Below are 26,706 nucleotides of genomic sequence, written 5' to 3'. Positions count from 1 at the left end.
TAACTCACTAGACAGCAGATCTGATGCCCAGTCCGACTCTCTCACAGATGATACATCCAGTCGAGGAAGTCAGCACATCCCCGAACAAGATGTTGACCATACTTCAAGTGACAGTACGGAAAGCCCATCACAGTGCTCTGAAAACATGATCCCTTTGGGTATGGGTCTCCCAGACGAGACCCCATTGAACACTGACCATCTGGACGCAGACTCCCCTGATACTGACTGTTTAGACTTGACTGCCCCAGACCTTCAAGCTCAGGTTATTTGTGCTCAACCTAACCGTTATGGTCTTAGGGTCCGCCAGTCCATCAGGCCTCCTAGTCGTCTTATTTGTCAGATGAATGACCATGTGGTAGGTGACAATCATCTGTCCGCAATATCTGCAAGTTCCTAGTTTAAGTTCAGTAGAGATGCACTTTCAGTTTGAGTAACAAAGCTTGAGTAAGAAACAAGAATTGTGCCTATGTGAGCACTTACAACTACAGGAACAATGTTTGATATTTCAGAGATGTAACAGGCATCTTTGAGTCTGTGCTTAGTTAGGAGTTTGCTCGCCTCCTTTCTTTTCACACTCCTTTTTGGGAGAGTTTTAGAACTGACATGCACTTCAGTTTGTTCCTTGTAATACTGTACCAGTTTTCGTGTCCTCTTTTTCATCAGTATTTGCCTTTTTGGCATGTGATTTTTTTTCTTTTTAGTGTAGCACTCCCATATTTAGCAGAATTTCAGGGGGGTGTATGTAACGGGTGTAATAATAACTTTTATTTTATTGAAATTCCTGCTAAAATATGTGTATAGTTTTTGGTAAATGTCCTGCAATGCTGAGTCCAACAGTGCCATCTGCTGGTATGGGGTGGGGTTTGGTTTTGGCTTCTAACATGTGACCAGGAGGCGGGGTTTTGTCAGTTTAACCAGAGTACTACAAAGGTAAGACATATCTTTTGGTGCTCCACAAAATAAGTTAATTTTAAACATTATAACCCCAGCTGACAAATCTCTCACCATGCATAGTAATGTGATTGATATTGTCAAGCTGTTTTGATTTATTTTCGTTTTGTTTCTGTTTTACTAAATATTAATTCCCCTTGTAGAGATCAAAGAGATCAAACCCAGCAGAAAAAGCTAATGTTGTGACTCATCCATTTGCAGGTAAATTGTACCCATTTTTATACTCATTATTGTTTTTATTCCTATTTTTTCATATACATTAAAAAAGGATGATGTTGGTTAAAATTCAGAGTAAAGAAAAACATGTTGAATTCATTGTAAACGTTAAAAATCCACTATACGATCTCTTGTTAAAAGTATCTTGTTAAAATGCAAAGATTTATAAATGTATTGTGATATTCTAAAATGTATTTTCTGTAAAGTGAAAAGACAGCTCTTTGATATGCTTTGTTGTCAGTTTAACCAGAGTACTACAAAGAGATCAAAGAGATCAAACCCAGCAGAAAAAGCTAATGTTGTGACTCATCCATTTGCAGAAACTGTAATAATAAAAACCTCATCATCCAGTCCAGCGTGAATGTGGATCTTTGGTGGGACACGTACAACGCGGTTACATATATATATATATGTATATATATATATATTTTTTTTTTAAAGCATTTTTGAAGGGGCGTCGCTACTTCGTGGTTCCACGTTCGCGGGTTCAGAGTTTCGCAGGTCTCAAAAATAATAATAATAAATACAATAATTCTTTTTAAAAAAAGATGTATTTTTTTTTTTATTTTCTTATTAAAGCATTTTTGAAGGGGTGTCGCTACTTCGTGGTTCCACGTTCCCGGGGTCAGAGCTCCGCAGGTCTAAAAAATAATAATATTTAAATAAAATAATTCTTAAAAAAAAGGGTTTTTTTTTTGTTTTGTTTTTTTAAGCATTTTTGAAGGGGCGTCGCTACTTCGCAGATTTTCCCTTTTCGCGGGTGGTTTTGGTCCCCATCAACCGGGTCTAAAAAAAATAATCTTTTTTTTTTTTTTTAAAGGTGCGCCGCTACTTCGCGGATTTTCACTTATCGCAGGTGGTTTTGGTCCCCATCAACCGCGATAACCGAGGTCCCACTGTATTCTCAGGGATGCAAGTCACTAAAGAAGGGTAAGGAGCTACGATATCTGCACAACTTTAAACCATCCCGTATAAAATGTACATTGGCTTTGGGTCAAAGCCTCATAACTCCTAATCAGGATGGCCCGAGTCCCAAACCTCACCAGAACTGTAAGCCAGACTCTGCAAACCGCTACTGTGCATTTCATCCCTTGTAATAATTAGCCTTTGTGTTTTTTTACCGTAGCTACAAAGGCTCACGGCGGGAAGGAGAGTTCCAAGAAGAGGCCGTGAACGTAAAACAACCTGTGGAGAAACGATGACTAAGGGAAGCGTTCAAGACAAAACCACATCCAATCCAAACACCAGATGTGCTCCGTTTAATATCTGGTTTGCTCAATTGAAACCATCTGGACGAAGATCTTCTCTTGCACCTTTCATAGAACTTGTTTTCCGTTGTAGTGAAAAACTGCCCTCAAAGGGCCGACAATCGCTCTCGATGTTATCTTCTGTGAAACATTTGCCGGTTTCCCTCCAAATGGGACCGAAGTGATATCGCTAAGAGCGAATGAGTTTATGTACACGGAGTCAAAGTAAAATGAAACGTCGGGATCTCCATTTAACTATTGATGGTATACAGGGTTCGTACACCTTTGTCATGGCCACATTTTAGTACTTTTCAAGCAATTTAAAGGTCACTTTTTCAATTTTTACAGTACATTCAAAGGAAAAAATTAGGCACAGTTTAAAAGATCGATTTTTTTGTTTGTTGACTTTAATGACTAAAATAAAGTTGTATCTTGCTGCCAGCACATTTTTTGTGCCATTTTGAGATGTTCCCAACTATGATCTACGATCTCTTTGTGTCAATGAGCTGCTATAAACTGACATGAATTCTGCTATTCTACTTTAACAATGCACAAACACGTGTTGGGTATCAATTGAGTTCAATGCAGAGGACAGAAAGAAAGTACAGTATGTATAGAACGCAGAAAAGGGCGCTACATTTTGACTCATTTTAATGATATTGATTGATGTGAACCATAATGGATTGAAGACTGCTGGTCTGTTGATTTTTGTTTTATTTATTCTAATTTATATATTTGGCGTGTTTTTCGGAGGATCTGGGTTTAAATTGGTTCAAATAGAATTGTAATTATTTTTTTCATTTATAGCCCTGAGGAGTTAATATTTTTAATTTGTATGTTATTGTTTAGCATTTTCATGTATTTTGTGTTATTCGACTTTTAAATCTGTTCAGTCTGTAAAAAGCTACAATTGTTTTGTATTTTACATTTTTTTGTAGATCTGTAAAGATTTTAATTTATTTTTCATCCCCTGTGAAACATATGAAATTAATAATTACTAAACAATGTTTTCCTATTATTGATAACACAGCATGAAAAGACAAAATGATTGAGGAGCTGTTCAGGAGCCAAAACAGGCGGGTTTCTAAATAGAGTTGTCCTCTTGTCTGCCACCCGAGCATGCATGTCGGCTTCATTTAGACACACTTTTTTTCCCTTGTTGATAGTCAGACTGCCAAGAAACATGGCAATAGTGACAATTTCAAGCATTTTCAAGCACTTCACCCGAAATTCAAGCATTTTCCTGACCTTGAAAACACAAAATTAGAATTCACGCAATTTCAAGGATTTCAAGTACTCAACGAATCCTTTGTAAATAAAAGATAATTTCATTTCACCCACCAAAATCAAAATCATCAAAGTACCATTCTTGTTTGCTCGAAAAATGGACTACTTTGCTGCGTCCTGTATTTTTATAAGGTGCCATTTTGGCCCACCTTAAAAAATGCACGGTTCTGGCCGTGATCCATTATCCCCAGTTGACTATTTGCTGTACAATAGAGCGTTTTGTTTTCCCGGTTCGGCCCACTGAAGCGCACTGTAGCTCCTAAAATAATCTGCAGTGTTTTGGCCTCGATCACATATTCCCAGTAGATTAATAAGACCATGGGCATTAGAGAGCAAATTCTGTTCTTTCTGCCTAAATTGAACAGCACCAATATGGCTGAAATGAATTATCTTCGGTCGACTATTGATGAGAACAGGAGCTGGAGAGTACCATATTTTCCAGACCATAAGTCAGTTTTTTTTCATAGTTTGTCCAGTGCTATTTCTAATCCAGTGAGACTTGTATGTGAAATTATTGACACATATTATAGATCATATATTATGAATATTACCGGTATATTATTTCACGTTATTTTTACACTAAACCGCAAGAGGGCGCTCTAGGCATGTGTTGAAAATGTCAACCTTGCCTTGTTGCAGGGGGGTCATTTTTTCGACCAGGAGGAGGAAGCGGCTTATTGTCTACCTCCCGGGTTGTGGGAGTTAACAGTACAAGTGACACCAACGATAAAGACTTTGTTGGATTGAGTGATTTGGAGTGAAACTGATAGTTTGGCAACCATGTTCTTGATGTTAAGAGTTATCTGAATAACGCTTAATATGTTATGTCATTACAGACATTTCCAGGCATGTCAATAATTTGTTCATAAACCGTACACTTATTCAGCCTGTTGTTCTCTAATTTTTAATTGCCTTCTAAGATGACATGCATGTTTTTGGTTTTGGATTTTATCGCATACATTTTCCCCCAAAAACTACTTATACTCCAAGTGCAATATGTTTTTTTTCCTTCTTAATTATGCATTTTTTGGCTGGTGCATTTGATACTCCAGAGAGACATATTGTACAGAAAATACGGGATTTTTTTGTTGTTGTCTGGGCCGCTAAAGAGTGCCATTGTGGCCCGACCAAAATGAACTGCACTGTTTTGCCTTCCATCTTTGTTTCCCAGTTGGCTATTGCTGAGAACAGGGGCAGGAAGAGCTAATTTGTTCTTTCCACCTAAATTAAACAGCACCCATGTGGGCGCAATTCATTATCCCCGGATGACTAATGTGGCGAGGGAGTGGAAGAGAAAGCAAATTTGTCCTGTGTGGTGGCTCTATTTTTCCCTTCTTTTCGCCTAAAACGAACAGAACCCGTGTGGCTACCATTATCCTGCCTGGGTCAACTATTGCTGAGTGCATTTTTATTGCCTGGTAGCTTATTTTTACCGTTACCCATCACACATTAATACCAGTGTCTGAAATAACGTCTGCCCAGACGCCCGGGGCGTGCATCTTTTACGTCGGGCGTACAACTTACACAACGTCTCTGCCCGGGTGGCCAACAACTTTTTCAAGAAAAAAAAAAGAAAAAAGATTTAGATTTTTTTTCTTTTTTTTCTCAAATAAAATGTTTGCTTCATTTCGATTTCTAAATCTTTGTTTGGTTTGGACATTTCGGAAGTTTGTCTGGCAATTTGCATACTCGGCAGCCAATCAGAAGCCTGCCTCGAATAACTTCGTGCTTCCGGACTTTCCCGAGCATTATAAGGTTGTGCATTTGCATATCCTTTTCCAAAGTAGACGCACAGATAACACAAGAAAATTGGATTAGTGGTAAGGAATCAAGCCAAAATCTCACCCCAGAAGAAATATTCAAAAGAAGCTAACAAAATTTATGATGCTACAAAGCGTAAACATTCATTAAAAGCGTCATGGAAAGAGTTCACATGGATTGTAGCAGACGACGCAACGCAAACATTGCATGAATGAAGATGAGTAAATACAGGTACATACTGATGGCATATGGTAAACAGCGATGTTATATACATGGAATGAATGTTATAAGTAGATTTAAAATAAACTTAATTTCAAAGTGCTGTTCTGTTATATATTCTGATCATCAATCCTTGATACTTTGCAACAATGTGTTTTTTGTGATTAGTCGTCTTATTGTGTTTTCATGTTGTGAAGGCAACTCTATGGCTGGGCAGGCAACTTTTCAGAGTTGTCTGCCCTGTGTCCGGTAACTTTTTGTCGTGAGTTTCAGACACTGTTAATACATACGGTATTTTGGTGGCAGACTCCACTGATTTACTTTGAAAAATAACACATTCACAGCCAAGTCAATAAAAAAAACATTTTATTTTTGCTTTCCTTACAGCAGTTAGCAATATTTCAACTATAGCAAGCACAAAAATAAATACAAATTTAAATTATTTCAACAGTGGGTTTCATTCATCTGAATGGCATTCCGCGCTAACAGACGCGTGGGTTTCCTGTCTGTCGAGATTTTTAAAATTCATTTTTTACTGCATTTTTTTATGATCAATTTGGAACCGTTAAAAAATCATGGAGTGACTGACGATGAGAGCAGTGAGGAAGTCAAAGTGGCAAAGCTTACATGCAGGGGAGGGGCACACGTGGGGAATATGAAAACAAAGGTGCAGAAAAATAAAAAACCTAATGTGGGCCATTTATTTTAGAACACCGATTTACATTTAACAGGTGAAATGAAAAGTCACCGTTTGCTTTTTTTTCTCTCCCTGGCGGAAATGTAAGCGCAAGTCCTCGGGGAAAAACGTTTCTTAAAGTTCATCTGGCCCCCCACAATTGACGAGGAATTTACAAATCCGGGGTGGGGGGGGATTGTTTGCAGTCCCCCTCCCCAAAATAAAATCTCAGGCCCATTCATGCATACTTATGCATGGATTGTGACCTCAGTGCATTATTTTCTCAATTTCCTTTCCCTTTGTGTGGCTCTCATGTGCTTTTGGGGGTGCCGCGGAGGTCCGGTAGGGCAACGTAGTCCTTCTGGAAGCGGGAATTGGGAGTTCGCAGCCGTTTCCGCTCTCCTTGTGTGGTGAAGAAAGCATCCTGGAAACGCATACTGGAGGCTGTCGACTACAGAAAAGGAAAGCTTCGATTAGACAGCCATTTAAAAAAAAAAAAAAAAAAGAGAATAATGAAATATGGTGCAACCTCTAAAGTAGGGCTGCAGCTAATGACTATTTTATTGGTCGACCACTCACCAACTATTGAAAAGTGAAATTATCGGCTAATTCTTTTTCTTTCTTACATTTAGCACGGAATTGATTTAAATATGTAATTGGCAAATGATAATAAAAATTGGTACAATGAAAAATACATCTTTACTGAACATAATGCAGATTTGTATAAAAAATAAATAAAAATTCCCTATCTAATTAGGCACAGTGCTCGGTCAGTAGAGACATAAATCCATAAACCTACATTAATTTTAAGAGACATGCAAAGAATATCATAAAATCAAGTAAAAAAATGTAATCCCTGTAAATGAGGGGACGGGAGATATGGCTCTTTTCATGAGTACATATGGCTGAAGCATGAAATATGCATGGGGGGGTTTGTAAGGTTTATTGTTCTATATTCTTTATCAATTATCCATTATCGGCCAAGTCATATTTCGCTACAAAGCCAAGGGGCCAAGACACTTGCTCTCAGCCAAGAGGCTGAGTCAAGGTCCTAGCCACAGAGCCAAGTAGGATCCTCAATTAATTCAGAACCACAGCTGACGTCCCGTACAACCAAGAGCTAAACATGATGCCCATTTCCGACACATGCCGACACATCTAGAATCTCACAGTCACAACTTACAAACAAGTTTGACTTACAAACGACCATCCAGAACTCATGTTGTTCGTAATTAGGGCAGCGTCTGTACAGTTTACAGTCACGGTTCAAAACAACATACCACTATTTAGCTGTACGTTGCAAAGGAATCATTTATATGGAAGCTCATTTAACAATCTATGTTCACTGTTAAAACACTTTGGGAAAAGAAAAAAAAGCACAGAAGACAAAAAAACGCCAGCCAAGCACACAGAGCAATTTGATTGGGTGAGTGGTAGAAGTGGGCGGGTTTAATTAGGTGAAATGTAAGATCTCTGCACAGACAGGATGCTCCCCTCTCCATCAAACTTTTCATTTGCAGTTTTTGTGATATTTGTACAAATGAACTCTGCTTGCACCTTGTTTTGAAAACATTATTTACAAAAAAAAATAAAGGTCAAAATGAGCCTCAATGATCTTAACTGTGGGAAGTTTAAAGTGGTATATTTGTTGATCTGGGACACAGGCAGTGTTCCCTCTAAGCTGCGCGCGTGTGCAATTGCACACTGCTCGCACATTCTCAGCGCACAAGAAAATCTAGCCAGCGCACAAAAATGAGGGCTCAAAATTACTAATTAAAAGCGACTTAAGTCAAAGTTACAGTGCATAAAGGTAAAAATACACGGGTTCCCCTGACGTTGTGTCCTAAATGCGGTATTTTGAAGTCGAGTCGAAGTAGAACGAAGTTGAGTAGTTTGTCGAGGACCGGCTTCTTCGGCTCGGCTCGCTAAAAGGAACAAGCTCTTTCTGGTCCTAAACGGCTTCTTCAGGTTGTTTTTGCTTCTTTAATCCCAACATGACCAAATATTATGTAAAATTATGCACAAAATGACTTAAAGGAAGGGGGGAATAGAACAAAAAAGAAAAAAATACCAAAATGAAAAAGTAGTGGAAAGCTGAGAAAATAAGAAACAAAAGGAATAGAAAAAAAAGGGAAAATTTAGAAAAAAAAACTGAAAAAAAGAAAAGAAAAAATGTAGGAAGAAGGTAAATGAACAACAAAAAGAAAAAAGTAACAGTTTGGAAAAAATAAACACAATGAGATTTTTTTTTAAAGGAATTTAAAAAAAAGTAGAAAAAAACACGGAAGAAAAAGTTTGTGTTGCATTCAAATAATTTCCAATTATATCAAGTGAATCTTGTTGCCAACATTGTACTTCCACTAAAAATGTGATTAAGTACAGTTCTGTATCTTACAACCGACTAAATAAGCCCCCAAAAATGGTAATATTATGCGACAAAATACATCAGGAAATAAAAAGAAATAGATAGATAGATAGATAGATAGATAGATAGATAGATAGATAGATAGATAGATAGATACTTTGTTCATCCCCGAAGGGAAATTCACATTTCCAGCAGCATCCCTGAGCTGAGAACAATCGAGAACAATCGAAAATAACACGGGAGCTGCTGGAGTGGCTGCCAAATGGATATCTTGTGAAAAACGTTTGTAGGCCGTACAACCTTTGCAATAGTACATGAGTCAATTCATTCAAAAGAGAAAAATAATTTTGCATTGCCGGAAACTCAGCAAAATGTAACTTGATGTCAAGTTTGGGACATGTTTGATAATTATTTATCTTGCCACACTTGGGATTATGGTTGCTCACTGTTTCAAGCGTTGCTCACCGACTTTGTGTGAACGCTCAGACCCGTGGAACATTAGAGGGAACATTGGACACAGGCTCTGGCATTATTATTATTATTTTATCAATTTGATCAAATCATCTAACATCACACAGTGAAATAAAATGCACTGAAAAATGAGATTTTGTCTGGAGAGCGGGTTTGGCAGTTATGAGTTTTGTCTAAAAATACATGCTGTGGCCTTCTCCTTCAAAAAACGTTTTTATTGTATAAACAACATTGTTCTTTGGACTCTGCATTTAATGTTAAGAACTTTTGTCAAGCAGAGTCTAGTGTAACACTGTAGCTCTATTTTATAGGAAAATATACACGTGTAAAATGTACAATTTTGTTACCTGGATGTTACTTGGATCTTACCAAGGCAAGTCAGACTCAATTTTGGTTCAACTGTCCTGACTGTTCTGTTAAAATGTTTACGCGTCACTGAGCTACTGCCGTGATAAGCAAGGTCTGCTTTGCAAACTTTGCAAGCAACATTTTTATCGGCCATATCCAGGCTAAAATCCTTCCAGACTACAAAAGTATTGGTGCGCATACTTAAAACCATCATTTCAATATGTTACCACAAGAAACAAATACACTAATGCGCATGAATGACAGTGAGCAGAGATTATATTCATGGAGCATTGCCGCATACGGTTGGAAAAATGCATCTGGTGACGGTAGTTGACAACGGAATTGATTGTCGACTCTTTTTCTTATTGACATCGACTAGTTGTTGTAGCCCCATCCTAGTCAAACACATATTGTGCACTTTGTTTTTTTAACAATGGCAAACTGTCTTAATATTCTTTTTATCTTGTTATTTTATTTGAAGAAACAGCGTATGTTTGACTTGGTGTTGCTGTAATGTGTAATGCAACCAAAAACGAGTGCTAAAAAGTACAAGGAAGAATACAAACTACAGAGACTTTTTGGCCAAGCCTTTCCAAGATTTTTTTTAGGGTACCCGTAATGGCAAGATGTGGGACAATTATGTCACCCCCCTCTAGGTGAGAATTATGCCATGTAAAATAAAAGCAAATTTCTCAACATACAAGAGTATTTTTAAAGAAATGCACCTTTACATGAGAGTTCATGTACAAAAGTCAATTCCATTGAAGTTGGGAAAAAGTTTAAAATGTCAGTAAAATTAGAATAGAATGACTTGCAAACCTTTTCTAACCCATATTTAAATGAATACACCACAAAGACAAGATTATACATGTTCAAACTCATAAACTTTATTTCCATAAGCAAATAATGATAAACTTAGAATTTTATAATTGCAACAAGTGCCAAAGTAGTTGGGAAAGGGGCTTCTTCACCATTGTGTTACATCACCTTTCCTTTTAATAACACTCAATAAACGTTTAGGAAGTGAGGAGACTAGTTGTTGAATCGTTGATAGTGGAATCCTTTCCCATTCTTGCTTTATGTACAGCTTCAGCTGTTCAACAGTCCGGGGTCTCCTTTGTCTTATTCTGCGCTTTATAATGCGCCACACATTTTCAATGGGAGACAGGTCAGGACTGCAGGCAGGCCAGTCAAGCACCCGCACCCTCTTACTACGAAGCCACGCTGTCGTGAGACGTGCAGTGTGTGGCTTGGCATTATCCTGCTGGAAGAAGCAAGGGCGCCCATGGTAAAGATTCTGTTTGGATGGCAACATACTTTGTTCCAAAACCTGAATGTACTTTTCTGCATTAATGGTGCCTTCACAGATGTGCAGGTTACCCATTCCTTGGCCACTCATGCACCCCCATACCATCACAGATGCTGGCTTTTGCACTTTGCGTGCATAACAGTCTGGGTGGTTCTGTTCTTCTTTGGACCGGAGGACACGACGTCCACAATTTCCAAACACAATTTGGAAAACTGACTCATCAGACCACAGAACACTTTTCCACTTTGTATCAGTCCATTTTAGATGGGCTCGGGCCCAGAGAACCCTGCGGCGTTTCTGGATGTTGTTGATGAATGGCTTACGCTTTGCAACATAAAGTTTTAACCCACACTTACGGATATAGCGTCGAACTGTATTGACTGACAGTGGTTTTCCAAAGTGTTCCTGAGCCCATGTGGTGATGTCCTTTACACATTGATGTCGGTTCTTAATGCAGTACCGCTTGAGGGCTCGGAGGTCACGGGCATTCAATAATGGTTTACGGCCATGCCGTTTACGCACAGTGATTTCTCCAGATTCCCTGAACCTTTTCACAATATTATGGACTGTAGATGATGATATCCCTAAATTCCTTGCAATTGTACTTTGAGGAATGTTGTTTTTAAACTGTTCAACAATTTGCTCACGCAGTTGTTCACAAAGAGGTGAACCTCGCCCCATCCTTGCATGTGAATGACTTAGCTTGTTCGGGTCTCCCTTTTTTATACCCAGTAACAACTCTCACCTGTTGCTAATTCATCTGTTCACCTGCAAATAGTTGGTTGATTTCCATTCATCCACTTTCTGAGTAGTTATTGACACCTGTCCCAACTATTTTGGCACGTGTTGCTGTCATCAAATTACAGAGTTGATGATTTTCTCCCAAAACAATAAAGTTTATGAGTGAAGACAATAAATATGTTGTCTTTGCTGTGCATTCATTTAAATATGGGTTGAAAAGAATTTGCAATTTACTTGGATCAATTTTTATTTGCAATTAACACACTTTCCCAACTTCATTGGAATTGAGTTTTGTAGTTTTGTATATTTCTTTTTCGATCAGTGAAGGCTTTTATTACCACTCCAACTCTTATTACATGTTCATCCTGAAGTGCTATGTCCAATGTTGTTGTAAACAATGTACACTATGTTTTCTAATCAATGACAGTAAAGACAGTTCTGTTTTATTCTATTTTGTAACTTGGACAATTATAACTCTCCAATTGACTTTGGAACGTCGAAACTATGCAAGAAATTGAAGTTAAGGTCAAATAAAATATTAAAATGGTTAAAATGGCTGCCCGTATAAAAAAAATTTGGTGCCGTTGAAGGCTAGAGACCTCAAATCTTCTTTTTTCTGTTCGAATAATCCAACAATGAATGCATCACGTTAAACATATTTTCAACAACTATTAGGCGCACAGGAAAATATTCATTTTTTTTTTTTTCAAAATTAATAGGACACCCAATAGTGTTGCACCTTGTGTGTGTGTGTTGTTATTTTAAGAGGAAAATGGTAAAGGACACCATGACAATGTTCAAGGGGGAAGTGTAGGTGTTCATTGTATATGTGCGTAATCAGAAAATTGTTGAAACATGCATCCACATTGCTGTTGAAAGGCCGACTCTTTGTCACTAAAACTTTTGTGTTTAACTACATAAGTTCCACTGCATAAAGTCATGCAGTGAAGATAAAACACTTACAAGTCGGCGCTTAACCTTGGTCGGCAGGTCTTCGTTCAAGGTGTAGACGTCATCCCGTTTCGCCAGCACCTGAGAGCCGTCCTCAAATTCTACCTGCACAGAAATCAGCAAAATGGCTGTCAAATAAGGGTGGGCATATTGATCCAATGATCGATATTATTGATATTGAGCGAGTACTAGGACTGGATCAATACCATTGTCTTTGGATCAATACTTCCCATTTTAATTATCACAATAATATGGTTGTAAGTGGGTGATAAAGTTATAAACACATTATAACTTTCAAATTCGGTCCAATCGTGTTATCACTTTATTTGCGCTACTGACTGTTTTTTCAAAATATTGTGTAAGTGAAGGTATTTTAGTCGACTTGTCATTTTTATAGAGGCGGGGTTTCCAAAAAGGTGCCTGCAGGCGTCAGGTATTTACCTAGACCGGATCGATACCAAAATTCCTAGTATCTCCGACGCCCACCTCTGTCGTCCACTAAAGGAAAATTACAAAAGAGTCATCTGGACCTGAAAGTCCTTGAACAAACTTCTTTAATCTCAACTTGGGCGAATTGAGTGCGTCACGGATGCATTAGCGCATAACTAACGTTTGACGGCTAACTGGACTAAATAAAGATTCAAGTGGGAGCCGCATGAATCCCAGCCCGGTGAATATTTCAAAGACTTTGAATAATGCACGTCGTCAAGTCCTCTCTTTCCCAGTCAACACTGGCTATCAGGGCAGCGTTAGCACGGACGTTGAAAAGGCTCTTGGGACACAACTTTCACAGTAATTGTGGAAGTACTAAAGAAGAAGGTAAGTGTGTTAGTGTGTCACTCATGCGCATCACACCTGACACATGTAGGACACGTTGGATCCCAAATACTTGGCGCCGTAGAAGAGCCCGTCAGGCCATTTGACTTGAACGGCTTCTCCCACTTCAGGCGGCCCCAAGTTGACGCAATCTCGGCTCTAAAAGCACCAGAAGGCTACGGTCAGTCTCCCTAAGTTCATTCCATAATAAACAGGAATGTTTATATGACATTTGGACTTCAAAATCCAGATTTGAAGGCCCCTGAAGTCAGAATTTATACTCTCGACCACAATTTCCACTTTCTAATTCAGTTGTATGAAAAGGTTTTGGGCACCAAATATTATTATTGATAGTGTAATGGTAGTCTGTACAGCCCTTTGAGACTTCTTGTGATTAAGGGCTATACAAATAAACATGACTTGATTTGACCCCTGATCAATATTAAATGGATCCTTCTTTTGTAGAAATAGTCTCAAAACACTTCACATAGCTTCTAAGAAGGGTCTGGATTATGATTGAAGGTTTGCCTGAACCTCAGCCTGTTTTTTACCTTAAATGCTCGCTATTGACTTTTTGCATGTGATGTCACGTTGCATTCCCCGGAAGCATGAGCGCCATGACATACAGCAAAAGCACACGAGCGGACGGCAGTTGAATAAGCAAGTGAGTAGAAAAAATATCGATCACCACAACTTTTTACGAATGTTATTTCTTGCTCTGCGGTGGGCTGTGCGAACAGCAAGGTTGTTGGCCCATTTTGGCATTTTATCGTATTCCTTTTGATGAAGACAGAAGACTGCGAGGGATATCTGCAATCAATCAGAGGGACTGGCGGCCCTCAAATTACTCCAGGGTTTGCAGTGAGCATTTTTTAAAAGGTATGTTTTATGTTGTCCAGTGCAGTCCAATGTTAAGTCCGTATGAGTCACGTCAAAGAGACTCAATGCAGCGACCAATGAGTTAGCTAGTGCTACTGTAGTTGTGATGTCCATCGTCTACAGTCGATAAACACTTTGGCTTATTCAAAATGAACTTAAATGATAAACAATTTAAGCAGCTTTCGGTTACAGTTGATCTGACGGCACCCTGGATAAAACGTATTAGCATACACAGCTAACGTCAGTGTCTTACTTTTGCCATTATGACATACCTTGCCCTGTCAGTGCCTTGACCGCCAAACAGTGCAGTACGGGCGACACGGCCTCTTCCATGTGGATGCGTAAAAACTCAATGGTCTTAACTAGTTTAAACTGCCTTTTTAGTAAGTCGCCAAAGCAACGGCAAGTCACAATAAACTAAAGCAGGCTCAATTCTTCAAATATCTGAGATGCCTAATCTAACATGTCCATTTATCTTTAAAAGGTTTTCAAGTTTCCAAGCATGGACAACCCACTTAAAACACAAAATTTCAACAATATTCAAGTCTGGGGACTGAGATTGCCATTTAAGAACGTTGTACAGACCTCCTGGAAAACGGAATCTGGCCTATGAGACAACGCTGAGAAAGCACAAGAAAGAAAACAAGCTGAAGTTTTAAATATGTCCACTTGATTTCACTACAGCACTGCCCTCATCGCTCCCTCTTTTTCTCCTGCTCTCATCTCTCTCTCATTTTCTCTTGCTTTCGTCACTCTCTCATTCTGTCTAGCTTTCATCACTCTCTTTTTCTCCTGCTCTCATTTTCTTCTGCTCGTCGCTCTCTCTTTTGCGTGTTCTCTCTTGCTATCGCTCTCTTTTGCATATGTGCGCTCTCTCCCTATTGCTCTGCTCTCTCTTTTTCTCCTGCTCTCATTGCTCTCTTTTTCTTCTGCTCTTGTCGCCCTCTTTTGCATGTTCATTTTATGGCTCTCTTTTGCGTGCTCTCTCTTGCTATCGCTCTCTCTTTTGCGTATGTGCGCTCTCTCTCCCTAGGGCTCTCTCTTTTGTGTGCTACAATCTCTATCGCTCTCTTTTGCATGCGTGCACGCTGTATTGCTCTCTCTTTTGCATGCCTGTAATCTCTCTCTCTATCGCTCTCTCTTTAGCATGCGTGCACGCTTCGCCCTCTCTTTTGCGTGCGCTCTCTCTCTCTCTGCCTCTCTCGTTATTTCCTCCTCTCTCTCATTAATTTTCTCTTTCTTTCTCTACTTTTGACTTTCTTTTTTTAGTCTGCACAGTCTGGCCCCAATGGGTTTTTCCTCTAGTCAAGTCGGGTCATTTTTATTTACCATGTGGACCCTGGGGTAAAATGAGTTTGACACCCCTGCCTTAGTAATATTTGAGCAGTGTTTAGAGTCGTGGTTTAGTTAAAGTATGCAGCCGCAGCACAATACTTTTTCACTGATTTTCAAACATTGTTTGTATGAATCTGCTGCAATTGACAGGAAACCATGCAACCTTCAACTTTAACAAAATTGCCAGTACCTGCACTGGCCCAACAACGCCACATCATGATTGAATCACCACCTAATTTTACAGTAGGGAGCAGTTAGTTATGGAATGTTGTGTTCTTCTCTCACCATGAATACCACACATCTTGTTATGTCCAAATAACACAATTTTCAGTTTCATCATCCATGTAAAATGTTGAAAATGATCAGTGGTGCCCAAACCTTTTCAAACGACAGTATTTGGAGAAAAAAAAGAAAAACTTTAAATTTCTACCCAACTACGTGGACTTATGAAAGCACATCCTCACCACTATGTCCTCAGGGTATGTATCGTTGGAGAAGGATCCGTCATCAAACATGACCTCGTAGAACATCTGGGAGGTGACTTGCGTGACTTTGGAGCTGTAGTAACGCAAGTTTTTGTGCTTGGAGATGACCGTTTGGCCCAGGGAAATTGCTGCTTGAGACGCTCGATGTTTCTGATTAAAAAAAAGCCAAGAATCAGTACATCTTGAAAAATTAAGGTTTATTACTAAGTTGTTCTGAAACAAAGATTCTAAGCATTTGTGTATAATGATTTTTGTCGCACTCCTGCACATGTTAATATCAATTTATGTAATGTTGACTGGTGCAAAAAAAAACTGCGGGGAGCGTCTTAATTGCGGCACAATGTGTTACTTTTCTTAGAAATTTTCCTGCTTATTCTTCCAAGACCACAATCTTACTCCACTGGACACTGGGTATCTCGTTCATCTATTGACGGGCTTCACTATTTAGACAACGATACATTTGGCGACCAAAGGTAGTCATAAATACTTTCTCCGTTTACCCGCACTACAGACTGCTGTCACTGTCTTGTACCACGGACAGACTGAAGAGATCTTTTCTTCCTCATGCCACGAGGCTCTTTAACTCCACCCGGCGGAGTAAAGGCCCACATTAAACACGAGTTGATAATAAATTAAAAATATTACCGTACTTTTATTGCAGTGTGTATTTTATGTAGCACTATTTAAATACTCTATACAACACGCTACAGTGGGTATTAGCACGTCACATTGGGTATTTGTATATTGTATTCCTTTTGCTTTATTATTGTATTGTTCTCAGCGAAGGGATGCTGCTGGAAATGTGAATTTCCCTGCGGGGATGAATAAAGTATCTATCTATCTATCTATTTCTTCACTTTGATGCTTTGTTTTCAATAAACAGTCGGACTTCCCTATTCTGCACCAGTTGTAAGCCAACTGTGCAACATCAGCCGAGGCGAACTGACCAAGGCAAACCGCCAGAGACGCGTCACTGGTGGGGCAGAGAGCGCCACCACGCCGATGCAGGCCCCAACAGGCACCGCAGTTAGGGAGATCAGCAGGAACGACCCGGCAAGCTTCTGATGTCGCCGCACCATATTTAAAGCCACAAATTTAGAAAAAAGGTGGCGGCGTGTAGTCCGAAATGTACAGTAAATGTTTGTGTAGCAAATCCCACACGACGGTTGCTCCTTAACTTACAGCCGAAGAGCTCCTGGACAGGTGTCTGTGGCAGGTGATGGACACCACGTACGGCCAATCGTCAGGTTCCATGACAACCCCGGCAGCGTGGCCGCAGGTGACGTGAAAAGAGGTAGGACAGCGACCGTACGAGCACTGGATGCAAGCACCCGCCTGACGCTTTCCAGACCAAAGCTTTCGGCAAAAGATGCACTTCTGCGGAAAGAGAAACCCCAGCTTTTTACATACAATGTTACGTTAGAAAAAGGAATTCACTAATTGGCTCCTACCTTTGCATCAACCAACAGTAATTATTTATTCATTGTATAGACATTTTTCACTGCGGTAGCAGCAGTTGTAAACACAGCAACATAATGGCAAAAATGTGTGCTCGGCTTTAACAAAGCTTAACGTAAATTCTGGACTACAGAGCACACTTAAAAAAAAGTCGCATGCGCAAATTTAAAAACTTTGTTTTTGTACAAGTTGCATCAAATTTTAAACTGATGGCTTGAATAGCCATAAAAATGAACTCATTCAGGTCCATTTGTTACATTTAAAAAATAAAATCATCCGGGAAGCGTCTAGTATAGAAAAGTAACACTTTTCAACTAGCCCAGCAAAGTTAATTAAATTTGCATTACCATGTATGCACAAGTGCAACAAAAACATTCTCAAAACAAAACTCAAATGTACTGTGCTGACTAAAATTCAGGAGCCCAATTTGTTTTAATCAGTCACATGATCTTAAACTGTCCCTTCCTTTGAGTACATGAAAAGTGATACAGCGGAAACCAAGTATTGCTCTTCTTTAAAAGATCGAATAGGGCTTCTGAATTTTATTCAGTACAGTACATTGAGTTTTGTTTTGAGAATATTTTTGTTGAACTTTTGCACATGTAATAATGCCATATTTATTAATATTGACTGCTGCGGATGCAGTCCGCAAACGAGTGTCTAAATCGCGGCACAATGAGTTACTTTTCTGTGCTAGACATTTTCCCACTAAATTTGCAAAGATTATCACTCATCAATCATTACTCCAGAGAGGCAAAAGTAACCGAGTACTGAATAGATGACGATGCATTTGAATATCAAGCAGACTCATAGTTACTCCCGCTGTTTATGCGCATTTTATTACCTTTCTTCACTTTGACATTCATAGCACTTGTCCGAAATTACATCGCGTCATCACCAATGTTCCTTCTAAGCTTCCACGGGTCTGAACAATCACACAGTCATTAACCATCGCTTGAAACCACTGTGTGAGTTGTGAGCAACATCAATCCTGCGCGTTGTAACCAAATCATTATCAAACATGTCCAAAACCTGAGGTCAAATCAAGTTACATTTTGTCACAGTTACATTTACATTTTGAGTTTCTGGCAATGCTAAATAATTTTTTCACATATTAATGAACTGGCTAGTGTACTTTTGCAAAGGTTGCAAGCCCACAAATGTAAGTAGTATTAAAACTTTTACATAAAATTCTCATTCTTCAAAACATATCTTTTTTTACATAATACTAACATTTTGTGGTTTTAATTATTTGATTTATTTGCAAATTATTTGAAGGGAACACCAGATTTGTCAGCAGCCTACAACCCGAGAAAGAGAATATTTCTCATGAAAATGTGAACGGTCAGACTCCTGTGACATTTGACAAAACAGAAGCAAAAAATGTCAAGTTTTTTTAAAACTGTAGCCAGGCAAAAAGAATATTGTTTAACACACTGGGCAAAGGCAAAAATCTACTGAAGGTTACGTACAAGGTGCCTCCACCAGATCAACAGCAGGGACGGTTTTTGGTACTCTGCGTATCCGGAGCCCCCCCACCCTTCTTACTTTTGTGTACTCAATCTCGTGTTGATATTGACTTCAAAATACCGCGTTTAAAACACAAAGAGGGAACCTTATTGGTTTTACCCATATACATTGTAATTCTGGCCAAATTTGCTGGGGAATTCATTTGACAATTTCGAGCCTTGAATTTTATGCGCTGGAGAGATTTTCTTGTGTGCTGAAAATGTCTGGGCAGTGCGCTATTAGGGCGCGGGGCCCTCGCAATGCTTTGTTTTAATTAAACAGTCAGACTCCCTGGTCAGCGCCAGTTGTAAGGCAGCTAGGCGTCGGCCGAGGCAATAATTTCACAATATTCTTCGCAGAAATGACTACCAAAACTGTAGATTGGTGTTGTTATTGTTAACATGAAACATGAAAAACTAAACCGTTTTTCAATATTTTTTTAAAATACAGCATATAGTTAAGAGAAAAAAGTTATCCGTTACAGGTATCGGTCTCCGGAAGCAAGATTTTATCCCTTTTTGGTATCAGCAGGAGAAAAACGGTGATAATGCGTCCCTAGAATTTTTGTTTCCAAAAACGCACGTTGCATAATTGATGACGCTTTTGACGAACGTGATAGACAGTCTACTTTTCCCTCAATTAAATTCCATTTAAAAAACTAAAATGAGCGACAGAAAAAAAAATTAAAAGACAATAAAGTGAGTCAGCTTTGAAACCGTTGAGACCTCTTTTGGGGCGGCAGTAGCTCAGGAGGTAGAGCGATCGTTTTAGGATTAGGGGATCCCAGTTCGAATCCCGGCTTGTCCGTGTTACATGCCCAAGTGTCCTTGGGTAAGACACTGAATCCCCAATACCCCCAATAAGCAGGTTAGCGCCTTACATGGCTGCACAGATCACGGCCGCTATTGGGAAATGTGAAGCACAATGTAAAGCGCTTTGGGAAGTCAATGACTTGAAAAGCGCTATATAAATGCAGATCATTTCATTTCATTTCATTTCTTTTAAAACCACTGTGGACATAAACAAATTGTCCATGCAAACTTCTGCTCCCAGTGATACGATTAAAGGGAATCCCTGGATAAGAGCAATCAGATGACATCATCTGAGGTGACCGCAACCGTCCGACAAGGAAATGTTTTTGCAATATCGCACACAATGGCCAAGTCCATCAAGTCCAAATCAGTCTCAGTCAACAGTTTCCGCTCTCCTGCTAAGGGGGAAAGAGTGATGCAAGACAGCCTCTGATAGCATGAATCCCTCCCACAACCAACTCGTTTTTGTTGCTGCATATCAAGGTGTAAGTCTTCATTAATTTGTTTCCAAGGAGCTCTCATATGAATACACGAGTTGATAATAAATTAAAAATAGCCCATATAATCTCTGATGAAGTCAGTGGAGTTGATGAGCCAAATGGGAATTACCAGTAGCTGGCTGGTAAAAATGTAAATGTGGCCACCCAAATGATGCATCACATCACTTCATCATATTCACGGCGCAACGTGATCGGTGTGGAATGTCTTGAGTGCCGGGATGTAAAGTCGTTTTGAGAAATACATGCAAGTCTCTGAACGTGTTAAGCAACAAGGTGAGAAGGGCATGGAATGTACGGATGCAAGGATTCGACTTCAGAGGTTGAATTAACGTCACTTGCTGTAAAGTTAAGATGAAATTGTAAGGATTCAAAAGCTGAAAAAAAAATGCAGATTCAAGTAAATACGAAAAAAATCTCACGGAAAAAGAGGCTTCCAAAAGAACAATTTCGTGATTACCTAACGTCAACAGTGAAGCGAGGTTTGTGAAGCTGGTTTTTACTTGAGAGGGAGTTGGTGCATGACACGGCTGCCTATTTTTTCACTTTGTACACAAGAAAGCAGGAGCTGGAGATCAAAACAAAAGCCTTGCTAAGGTTTTGCCAGCCAAAGTGGGTGTATCCCACTCCTTTCATGTTTTTGTTATCCACTAGCTGGACATTGGCTTATTTTTACATGCTAACACTGAACACTGGCTCCCCCCAAGGCTGTGCACTGAGCCCCCTGCTTTTTACCCTCTACAGCTCCAACTGCTCACCGACCCACCCCACAAACACTATCATTAAGTTCGCCGACGATAACACCTTGATCGGCCTCATCTCTGAAGGGGACGAGGCGGCATACAGGGATGAGGTGGAGTCACTTTCAACGTGGTGTTCGGAAAACCACCTCATACTGAACACCACAAAAACAAAATAACTGATACTGGACTTCAGAAGGAATGGCAGGAATCCAGAACCACTCATCATAAAAGGAGACTGTGTAGAGAGAGTCCACTCCTTCAAATATCTGGGTGTGCACATCTCCGACGACCTCTCCTGGTCTGCAAACACCAGAGCGGTGGTAGGGAAGGCCCAGCAGCTACTGCATTTCCTGAGAGTGCTCAGGAAAAATAATCTAAAACAGCAGCTGCAGGTGTCCTTTTACAAAGCCACAGTGGAGAGCATTCTAACATACTGCATTACAGTGTGGTATGCTGGGTGCACAGCAGCAGACAGGAAAACCTCTACAGAGGGTCATCAAAACAGCCCAGAAAATCGTCGGTTGCTCTCTGCCCAGTCTGGAGGACATTGCCTGCTCTCGCTACCTCAGCAGAGCAGAAAATATCATCAAGGACTTTTCTCACCCCGGCCACCACCTCTTTGACCTGCTGCCTTCCAGCAAGCGCTACAGGTCACACAAAGCAAAAAACAAACAGACTCAGACAGTTTCTTCCCCACTGCCATTACCACCCTAAACACACCGCACAAAAAACTGAAAAACTCTTGCAAAAACACTACCTCACACGAATGTAAAATGGTACTCACGTCTATGTTCTTGCACATGTTGACTGCACTATGTTTGTTTACTGCTCAAAACAGAAACCACACAAAAAAATGAAAAACTCTTGCAAAAAACACTACCTCAAACGAATGTAAAATGGTACTCATGTCTATGTTCTTGCACATGTTGACTGCACTATGTTTACTGCTCACCTTGCACAATGTTGACCATTTTTTTTTCTAAACTATGATGGCCTTTGCACCAAATGCAAAATTGCACAACCCTTACGATACCAACTGTATTACGATACCAACTGTATGTAACATTCTACATGCCGACATTTCTTGTGTAAATATCATGTAAATTATACCTATAGCCTTATCCTCCTTGTTTTATAACCTTATCTTCTCTGTTCCTTTATCTTCTTGGCTTTTTACCTCCCTGTGAATGTGTGAAACTGGAGTGTCATGCCCAATTTCGTTGTCACAATATGTTAACCCATTTTGAAACAATGACAATAAAGGTATAGACTTCTATTCTATTTTAGCACTTCAGAGCTAATCATCTACAGTAAAGCAGTTTGAATTTGTTAACTCGTACTTTGTAAAAGACAACCAGACCGAGGGTCCCAAAAGTCCATTTGCTTGTCTTGAGCTCCATACAGAGAAGTATAAGCAAATCATTTTCAGCGCAGAAGAGGAAGTTGCTCGACTTGGGGCGAAGTATGTTACTTTTTAAGGAGGTGCTTGATTTTGGCGTACAAGAAAACAATGCTAGTTTTAGGCAAAGACGGAAAAGATGCTAACTTTCCATCTAGATGATGACAATGCTAGGTTTTGGTGTAAGAGAAGAAAACTAGTTTCTGTGTAGAAGCGTAAGACACTATTCAAGTCAAGTTACATTTATTTGTACAGCCCTCAATCACCAAATGTCTCAAGGGCTGATCAGGCCATGCGGGCAAGGAACAATAAAAAAAAACCTTACAAGTGGTAATCCCCCTTCCAGGATGACAAAGCTGCAATAGATGTTGCATCTTCTACTCGAATAGAACTCTTACCAGCGGCAACCGTGCAAAATCATGACTAAATTTGGGAAGATGAAACAACTATGTTACATTTTGGCAAAATCACTGATGCTATTTCTAATTTGTCCCTACCGACCACCAGAGCATCTTGACAGTCTGAATACATGTGTTCACATGAGAAAATTCTGTAGGGGGAAAAAAACCTGTGGTGAGACTGGAATTTATACACAGACCTGGGCCACAGGTTTCAAGAACGACTAATTCGGTATGCATTTCTTGAAAAGCACATGCGCGAAAGGAACATTCAGTGCCCTAAAGAGAGCATGTTTGGCAGTCGTACCGGACACATAAAATCGTAGTCAAACATCCGTAACTTTCGTTTATGGTGTACGATGAAACAATGCTAGTTTGGGCAAAAAATAATATGATGCTAGCTTTCCATGCAGAAGATTTCAATGATAACTTCCATGACGTAGAAATGGTTAGTTTTCAGCGGCGAAAATGATACCAGTTATAAGTGAGCTTAAAGGAGACAAAGACTAAATATCTTTTAAGCATAGTTAAGCGAGCAGCCAAAATGAGAAAACTGTCGACATCTAGCAGGATGCTTCAAATATAAAGCTCACCTTTCTTTTTTCCTTATTAATGCATCCTCCTTTGCACATCTATTTATGAACAGAAGGGCGTCCACTGGGTTCCTGCTTGATGACTAACTTGGCCTACATTTCCCCGGGCCTTTTCCCACACCTCTTCTATTATGGACGGCCGTGTGTGTTGATGCATTCGAGAGTCGGTCCGAACTTCTCGTCTACCTTTTCCTTGACGAAATTGCGACTGGCGTGAGACTAACGACGTGTCTGGTGAGAAGCCGCCAGTGTATCCGTTGTAAAGTAATTGTTGGAAAAACAATGTGCATGAGACCTGAAAGTAGTGCAAGAACGTTGGCGTTGTTTCTGGTAGGAGCCTGGCCCACTTTGCGCAACGCTTGTGCCATCTCTGGGGTGCGTTTGGGTGCTTGCGTGGAGCCATGCGTTAAGAACATTCCCACAGTAAATTATGAATGTGTGCGGCCAGGCTCCTGTGAGTGTGTGTTGTGTTACAGTGAATTATAAATGTGGTCGGGTGGGCTACAGGGGCAACTGGTCTGGAAATGGCCTAACAAAAAATGGCTCATGTGGGATGTAGAGGGGTCTCAATCTCAATTTACTTGGGGGCCACCAAAGCTAGGGTCAGGGTGAGATTGGGCCAAATCAAGTTTTCCACAAAAACGCTATGAATAAATAAGCCCCACCATTCTCTTCCTGAAACAAGGCATTTATTTGGCTAGGGTATTTTAAGCTTGTGGTTTCAGTCTGTTCAGGAAACCTTTAGCATACCTTGCAAAATGTGAGGGATGCATGGCTGATGAGGTTGATGTTTCTGTAGTTGGAGGTTTACTTTCTTTGGTAGCATAACTAATAGCGATTTTGTCCATGCATTTGGCCAATGTCCCTTTTGCCAGATCCTTGTGCAAATATTTGTCAATATGTCTATATCTTTACCAAGCCTTCCTCAATTAAAAAAACTAGACAGAGTTCATCCTGGTTATCCACTTGAACTGAAAAAGAAACTCACCGCCTTCTTTCTCCGTGTTGAGCTATTCTGCCACCCGGAGCACAAGGCTAACTATGATGGCAGCATGTCAAGTCTGCTGAGACACTGCAGCTCTCTCATTAAGAAAACAACATGCACACACTCACAGACATTTGCACTAAACCAACCCCCGCTCGCGCCCACCAGTGCTTAATTATCTTGCTTTGATTGCGGGCATGTTCATCTCACACCGTTAATTGGAGCTGTGAACACTTCATTAATTAGACCAAGCCTGTCCTTAAGGACCCAGGGCACTTTGCAGCTCTTTGTGTGTGTGTGTGAGGGCTCCTCACCAGTTTGTACCGCTGCATGGGGATCCGGCTGGTGTTAATGGGACCTCGTTTGGCTTCATTGCGGAAACTGGCCTCTGGCAGTGCTACGGCGCACATGATGTGGGCCCATCTACATACAAATACGCAAATGAGCATGCCGCCGCTGTTAACATCACTTACTATGTCCGTGTGCTCGGGGGATCAGTTTGCGCAGCTAATTGCTGAACCGAAGCAGGTCTTACTTGTCATTTTCGGTTTTCTTCAGCGCCCCTCCACGAAGGTTACATAAACAGCATTCCTGGGGAAAACATTAGGAGGAAAGGGGTGTGGGTGTTAAAATATATTCCCAAAACTATCTTTTTTTTTTAAAGGACACAGATTGTAGAGTGTTCCTCCCCACAATTATGCAAATATGTTGCAAAACATTCCACCCGCCGGGGGACTTGAGAAGTGCAGTCTCAAAGTTGACCCAGCTAGCTTGTTTGAAGTAGAGCGGTGATGTCATTGAAGGAACACAACACTCAAAATTGCGAATCTCATTAACACAACATGTGAGGCCAGTTCCAAAATAGACAATGGTTGAGGTGGACAGTGATTGTTAACTGCTTCTTTCTGCTTGGAGGTAGGCAAATGTGGCTTTCTGTTTTTGCTTGTCGCAGTTGGTATAATTTCGTCAGGCTATCTTCTATCACCCTACCCCGTTAAACGTACCCCGTTATCTCTATTTCAAACCCTAAACCACCCGAGGACTTTCCTGCATTGTTTTGCTTCGGGTTATTGCTCATTGGCTGCCCATAGTGTGTTGTTTGGCTGGCAAGCCTGGAGTTAGCCTGGTTTTGCCATGTCCCTAAATTTATTCCCGGCGGGCTTCGCCTTTGTCTAATGTACCCGTTGCCGCTTTTTGTTTTTCATTTGCGGTTACCCTAGCTTCTCACTGCTTGTTTTTTTTGTGCAGCTAGCCGGTCGGTTCTGCAGAGTGCTTTAGATTGCTTATTCCCAGCTGGCCATTGGCACTTTTCGTTGTTGGTTCACGGTTAGCCTGGCTGCTAACTGTGTGTTTTGTTTTTTTTTGTCGAGCAGACATGTATTTTTTTTCACCGAGGTTGCGGCCGCCTTTCATTGATCATCCCTAGTTAGCCCGCTGTTGACAGGTCATGTGTTTTTAAGCCCTTTCTTGGCTGATTGGCCTTTGTTATACAATGACTGCATTCACCTCTGTTGCAAAACTCCTAAGTATTCGCCAAAAAAACTACCAAGACTTTCCTTAAAACACTTATAACCTCTTTGACTAATTAACAAGTTAAAAAAAATGTGGCAACTGGCTTGCTAAGGTGCTGGTGTCTACAGGATGACAAACATAAGACACGCTGTCTTCAAAAGGCTTTTTTTTTTTTTTAAATAATTGGAACAGATCAATGAAACATGTATAGTTTGTATGCAAAAACCATACACTCTTTCCCTCACATTTTTCATGTTTAAGAATTACCTTTAAAGACGGCTTTAACAAGGCCGCTTTCATGTGAGGCTGCTTCATGGAAAATAATTTCATGCAGAAAGGATTTTGCTTTCAAAAAGGTTTAAAGGTTTGGCTTCTTCTCGTATCGAAAGGGCGCACTCGTGGTGATTTATAGCTTATTTTGTCGGGTTAGCTTACAGAATAAACAATGGGCAACATTTTTATGAAGGAAAACGTGAGCATTAGGACTGAAAACATTGATAATCAAGCCTACCAAATACATTGATAAAGTAAAAAAAAAAAAGAAAAAAGAAAAAAGAAAAAAAAAGAAAAAGAAGAAGAAGACTTTGGTGAGTGATAGTAAAATTAAAAGGCATGTTTTAAAGGGAAACAATGTAACATTTGACCACTCAGTGTCGCTGTGTTGTAGTGCAACCAAATACAAGTGCTGCAAAAGCAAAAAGAAGACTACAAACTACGGTAAATCAAAGTGACCAAATCACACA

General features: G+C 40.0%; 1 protein-coding gene across 2 annotated transcripts in view; it reads right to left on the bottom strand.

Moving 5' to 3' along the window:
- Positions 1–6,030: 6,030 nt before the first annotated feature.
- The window catches only part of kdm4c (lysine (K)-specific demethylase 4C), a 57,213-nt gene continuing 36,537 nt past the window's right edge, over positions 6,031–26,706 (bottom strand). Inside the window, exons 16-22 of one of the 2 annotated variants that reach the window (XM_088342684.1) lie at positions 24,987–25,042; positions 24,766–24,874; positions 17,240–17,434; positions 16,037–16,207; positions 13,398–13,517; positions 12,555–12,647; positions 6,031–6,808 (exon numbers count right to left, since the gene is read on the bottom strand). In XM_088342684.1, coding sequence (XP_088198810.1) covers positions 6,668–6,808; positions 12,555–12,647; positions 13,398–13,517; positions 16,037–16,207; positions 17,240–17,434; positions 24,766–24,874; positions 24,987–25,042 — 885 coding nt within the window. In that variant the 3' untranslated portion in view covers positions 6,031–6,667. The remainder of the gene's footprint in view (positions 6,809–12,554; positions 12,648–13,397; positions 13,518–16,036; positions 16,208–17,239; positions 17,435–24,765; positions 24,875–24,986; positions 25,043–26,706) is intronic. The other variant, XM_088342685.1, reaches the window with a different exon arrangement.

Source organism: Urocampus carinirostris, chromosome 8 (genome assembly GCF_059441175.1).
Source record: "Urocampus carinirostris isolate Australia breed hairy pipefish chromosome 8, RoL_Ucar_1.0, whole genome shotgun sequence".
Lineage (NCBI taxonomy): Eukaryota > Metazoa > Chordata > Actinopteri > Syngnathiformes > Syngnathidae > Urocampus > Urocampus carinirostris.
Note: the sequence above shows the minus strand (reverse complement) of the source record. Positions and strands in the feature narration are given on the sequence as shown.